Source organism: Aspergillus versicolor (assembly GCF_001890125.1).
Source record: "Aspergillus versicolor CBS 583.65 unplaced genomic scaffold ASPVEscaffold_7, whole genome shotgun sequence".
Taxonomy (NCBI): Eukaryota; Fungi; Ascomycota; class Eurotiomycetes; order Eurotiales; family Aspergillaceae; genus Aspergillus; species Aspergillus versicolor.
This window is the reverse complement of record NW_024467530.1, coordinates 1,621,464-1,627,493: the sequence shown is the minus strand read 5'-3', so window position 1 is coordinate 1,627,493 and position 6,030 is coordinate 1,621,464. Positions and strand designations below refer to the sequence as shown.

At 49.1% G+C, this 6,030-nt stretch overlaps 1 protein-coding gene across 1 annotated transcript; it reads right to left on the bottom strand.

Annotated features, from left to right (window-relative positions):
* ASPVEDRAFT_135234 (putative C6 transcription factor) lies at positions 1-2,478 on the bottom strand (the record flags this gene model as incomplete). The annotated part of the gene is made up of 4 exons (XM_040807202.1): positions 1-1,084; positions 1,158-1,837; positions 1,922-2,033; positions 2,096-2,478. 4 exons carry the CDS (start codon positions 2,476-2,478, stop codon positions 1-3), a joined length of 2,259 nt encoding a protein of 752 aa, XP_040670265.1.
* Positions 2,479-6,030: the final 3,552 nt, after the last annotated feature.

The window sequence follows — 6,030 nt, the reverse complement described above, 5'->3', positions numbered from 1 at the left end:
TTAGTTTTGGGGCCCCATCGCAACCGCGATTTCGCGGTGTGATAGTAGGTCTTGAAACGCTGTCCAAGCTCGCTGTGCTGATGGATTCTTAGTGGCCAACAAAGAAAGCCAGCCAGCTACCTTGGAAACATTGCTAATGGCCCTCGGATGTTGAGTAGTGTTTGATTTCTCTTTGATGAAGAGGCTGACCAAGAGGACGGTGGCGCCCTGCATGAGATAATGCACGATACACCACCAAGGCGACAAACGATAAATCCACGCGAGGTCCGGAGAATTGGGCAGTAACTCCAACATCAGGCAAGCCATATCGATGCACATTGAAGCCATTGTGGCGCAAAAACTCTCAATTTGACTATCCCAGGAAGCCTGCTGAAGGATGCGGCTAAGACAGGGTTGAGTGATGAGTATCTTGGTGCTATAGAAAGAAAACGCAAGACCGAGTCTTTCCCTTTCGCAAGCTTCTGCTCCTTGCGTAAAATGTAGTTCAGCCGGGAGCTTGGGGAGCCAACTATCCGCCCTACTGTTCAACGCCGAGATGACCATCTCAATAGAGCGCCACGACTTTCGCCCTGCCCCAGGAGCATATAAGGCGTCAATGGACCGCCGCATCAGTAGCCCCAGTTCAACAAGATAGAGAAAATGCAGGGAACTGTTCGGTGTAGTTGGGGTAAGGATCTGGGCGGCGGAAGATGCTATTCGATCGCTGTGCTTATCAGAGTCTGGAGATGGACGCATGGCGGATTCGGGTATCAAGGCACTTTCTGCTGACTGTGCCGAGGAACGAGAGACCAGGTTTCGGATAAAAAGCGTGCGTGCCTCATGATCTTCAATCAGCTTCTCAATTTCCCCCCGCGAGAAGTCCTCCTCCACGAATGGTACCGGAAGAGGGGTTGTGCAGGAATCTTCTGTGCTGCTAGGGAGACGCCCAGTCATCACACATAGCAATACATGCAGTACGTACACAGCCCACCAGACCCTGTAACGGGTCTCTCTTGAACTGTATGATATAATGTCGCTCTCGTTTCGAAGATTCAACCCCATTGTAACGGCCGACTCTATCGAGATACCCGAAAGCCTCCAAGATCTTGAACAACGCTATGTCAGCACTGGGAATCCCCGAAATCAAAGATTAAAATGGTTAAAGCAAATTGACGGACCTGTTAGCCTGCCCCACTGCCATAAGATAAAAGGCGCTAAGACCTTCAACCTGTACTTGTTGAAGATTCGGATGGTCCAACAACGCAACATCACCCATGCTGAGCTTCCACGCCCGAGAAAAGTATATTGTATGGTGATCTGCGCCGGTCTCAGTGTCCCCCAATGAACCATGATCGTATTTCGTAGCAATTGCGAATATCAGATTAAGAACTGCTAACCATCGCTTCCCAGGTCGGACGGAAGGAGCAGAATAGAAAGACTTGTATTGGCCTAGGAATGTGGCCTTGCTGACAATTGGAAAACAAGGGTGCACAGTGTGAAAATAGCTTTCCACTAGTCGATCCGCAACCGCAGGAAGCGGCCGCTGAGACAGGTCAACGTCGTTCAAGACGGTTACTTCAGTGTCATCGATGAAATAATTCGCAGTAGTGACATAATCTCGATCAAGACTCTTGCCTAGTTGACCGTGGTGAACAAGATGGAGGATCTTTTTCAGTCTATACATCCACGCGATCTCTGAATGTTCGCCAACAAACCCCATAGCCTGTATCTTCTCATCACGGTTGAAATCTTCATTTGTGAAGTCGATTGTGCCTATTGGGGACCCTGAATCGGTGGCGAACAGAGGTGACGGGAGGTCAGAAGGCAAATGACTCGGGGGCTGATCGTTGTCGTATTGCTGTTATAAGAAACACTGTTGAGTAACGTTGAAGGGTAAAAATGAACGAGTCTATAAAATCGACTACGGAGGAATAGCGCTTACATCGCTCAAGATCTGTTCCACGTATTGGACAGATAGCGAATCCAGATTTGGATAAATGTTTTGCAGCAGAGTTTCGAACGATTCAACCCGCGCTGTAAGGTCACTCAGTCGCCTATTTCACGCCGTCAGACTTCAGACCCTTTCACTCCGGAAGGAGTCAGCCAAGTCGCGCACCTAGCTAATTTCTCCCGTTTTCGATCGCCGTATGAGCATTGAATCCCCGATTCCTGACATCTTTGACAAGTTGGGCGTTGCCCGCTGCATTTCACTTTTTGATCACGACAATTTTCGCACGCCCGACTAACTCGACCTCGATTCGGCACCGCGGTTGAACTCACTGACCGTGGGATCGGAACTTTGCTGTTCAAAGAATGTTCTGGAGCTGCGGCAGTGGCAACGGTTGTAGAGATTTCGGGCTGAGTGGATGTTGCTTCGGACGGACCTTGTGATAAAAAAGAAGGCTGTGGGAAACCAGGCGTCGGCCAGCCAAAAACTGATTCATTTTCTGGGTACTGCGATGAGGGGTCATAAGGTGAAAAAGGGAAGGAATCACTCATTATCGGGAGAGAGAAGGGAGAGGAGCGAAGGCGTTGTCGACGCCCGTTCGTCCAACTCCAACTGCAAGCAACGACGAAGAGGGAGGGCGACGTCGGTAAGGTGTGTTATGCCTCAAATTCATCAGGCAAAGACAGGGAGACGAGGACACGGCCCCTCAAGACTCAGAAGCCATTTTGTAGGTGAGCAAGGGATTGCTGCGCTGTGGTAGGTCGGAGCGAAGTTCCGCGTGAGTGGTTCCCGTGAGTGGGCTTCACCAATCATACCAAATCCTGGCGTTATGGCAAGCACGGGAGCACCCATTGTTCAAGAAAAGGTCGTGTGTTTTATCCGCTCCTACCACTGTTTATGTTCTGCCTTTCCGATATAGCGCCGAGCTTTGCCAGAGACAGGCCGATATCACCAGCCTGGCCGTCGACGAACAAGCGGGTGAGACCCCGAAAGGCATTTGATATCGGGCAAGACGCAGCTTGCAAAGTGGGCATATCAATTTGGGCACGGCATCTGCGATTTAGCTCTCGCGCTTTGAGCCTCAGGGCCCAGTGCTGAATCATGAATGTTCCCCAGGAATCATTCTAAGAGGCTCGTTGAGTCGGCAGCCACAGGATCCGCCCAAAAATCAGGGGCCAACTATGCTTTAGCTCGAGTTTATCATCCTCATGCGAGTGCTCAATATGGCTCGGTAAACCAAGCTACTCTGTACGGTCCCGAAGGCCCGAATACCTAGATTCCACTTTCAGCAACGCCTTGAAATCGGACAACTGCAAAGGCAGCAAGTTGTCTATGCAAGTGGTAAGGATTATACCAGGGCCATCGGGCGAATTTGGACATGGATGATTTGAGGTGCATAACATCGCCGTTTTGGCAATATTTCATCGCACCTCGATCCTTGATGCTAATAGCTAGCACGGAGGGATCCACGCAGCGCCATACAATTCCGATTGAGATGCCACCGCCGTTTTGCTTTACTGAAAACTCGGTGTATATGCAATGACGTCTCAGCAGCCTCCTCGCTCTTAGGCCGAGATTACCGAGTTTGTTTTTTCTTTTTTTTTTTAACCCCCCATCCCCCTTCCCTTTGATCTACTGGCCAGCCATCAAAGATATCCTGGTCATACCCAGCGTCCAAAGACAGCAACTACAACCCAGATTTAGCAAACACGACCAGCAAGTCGCCGAGCGCGCCGACTTATTCTAGATAATCGTTGGCATGGAACTATTGGGCTCCTGGGAAATAGGCAGGAGCGATCCCCGTATTTTTGAACGCAACCAAATCGAGCAGGCACGGCTGTCAGCGGACTTGGAGTGGGTGGTCTCTGCATTATTCGTGCCTAGAGGCGTCAGTAGCCCAGGTTGACACGCTCGAAGCCTCAAGCGCCAGCACTAAGCGGATTATGTGCGAGTAGAGTATCTTCTTTCTTTCATTATCGAGAACGTTTGAAAAGCTGCCGTTAGGTGTTATAGCTCCATTTCCCGATTTGGACCACGTCTCAACGCATGACACACACAACTTTGCAAGCACACTCTTGACATTTGAACCCAACACGGATGGCGAATCTTTAGAAAACGATATCATGGCAAGGGAGTTCAGCGCGCTAGGGTTATCATGAGCTCATACCAAGAACTCTCAATGGTACCTATAGCTGGATGGGGACGATTGGTATCGATTTGCCGGCGGACTTGAACGCCCTCACCCCATAGCTTCTGGGCGTTCGTCTCTTTGCCGTTTAAACGATGACAGTTCCCGATATAGAGAGCTCCGAAAATTTCCGGACGGACAGCTCGCCTGGGTTGTTGAACGCTGCCAGAGCAGACCTCCCTAGTGACCCGTGATCTCCAATTTTGCGCATACTCTTGCCCGTGAGGCGGCAGCAAAGGCAAGTTTTTAATGCCATCAGCGGATTCTGAACTGAGCAGCGAGTCATATTGAGATAGTCATGGTGATTCATCAAGCAATTTGTGGGTGAGAAGCCAAACTGGTGAACTGGACATCCGAGCGCGTTAGACACGAATTCGAGAATTCAACACGAGCCTGGCTTGCGATGTATCCATCACTTGCTGATCTACTACCTAGTGGACTGTTCAGTCGCTAGAGAGCCGTGTTTAGCAGGTTCAGCGAGTTATGAGCGGGAAGAAGAGACATTGCGATGGGGAGAAGGAATAGCATGCAAATGGGATGTGAGGCGGGGATGGACAAGGGTGCAACTGAACAGAGCAGGAGAAATCACGGGGAGAACCAGGAAAAGAAATCCGGCGAGAGCGAAAATCCTGGAAATGGCGGAGTGGAGGAAGGATCAACCTTTCAGCCAGCCAATTTCCAGTTCCAACTTTCAACCTTCCAACTTCCAGCTTTGGCCAGTTTCCGTGCATTTTGCCACCCAGACCCAAGTGCTTCACACACAACATTTTGCAGCCTTCCACGACACATTGACGCTCTACCCTCAGCTCACGGCTTCCGGGAAAGCCCGCTCCCATTCCGCGGCAGCACAGTGGTCACGGGTGGCCTAATGGCGAGTCCGAAACATAAAAGATCTCCTCTCAGTGCATGATATTGTCTCCTAGCAGGTTATATACTCTCTCCTCCAATGGGGTTGGGACCAACGACCTTACCCTGGGCATACAAGCCTACACCCGACCATAGATAACAGCACGACGAAAGGTATAGTCCCTTCTGTTATAGTAAACTCAATAAGCCAGTGTATATCCTAAAAATCAAGACTCGGAATCCGGATCTACCCGAATTACTACCTGCGAAAGTCAAATTGCCCTGATTACTCAGAGAACGGGGATCAACATGGCCGTTTACGCCGTTGACACGGTACACCCATGAAGACAGGGATGGTTAAAACCGGGGCAGGCAGCAGACTTGAGTCAGTAGCGCATCCAAATACTTCTCCAGAGACTATACGCTGCAATAAAACATTTATATGGTGTACTCTATATATTTCAACGACTTCAAGTACCAGGCAGATTGGTTTACTCTAGACGAATGCTGGGGGCATCTTATACATACCACCGTTCCCTACCTATCAACCCTTACCCTACGCAAGAAACAAGGCACGACTAGAGAGAGAAAAGGGAAAAACGGTTAAAGGAAGGATTAAAATAAAACAATCCAAATCAACCCGAATCGATATGGAAAGATGCATCTTATCGATGAAATAAATACCTCGAGGGAGACAACGGTAACGTAAAACAAAGTAAACCCAAACAAGAAAAAAAAAAAAAAAAAAAAAGCATTAGAGCACCAGACCCCACGCTCAAAACCCGACATCCCATTTCCATTCCCATTCCATTCCGCTCCGTCGATTCGTTTTCCGATGTGGAAAAATGAAAAGAAAACAAAACAAAACAAAACAAACCCCAAGACCGAGACCAAGACTGAGACCATCCAATACTTTTAGAAAAGATGATGAGAAAATCCCCGAGCCGATCCTGCTATTTCCATTCCAAGTCGTGTGATATCGTACGAAATCATGGATAAAAACAAACAGAAAGAAAAGAAAACAAGGTAACGCGAGGATATAGTAGTACACAGATAAAGCAAGTTTTCG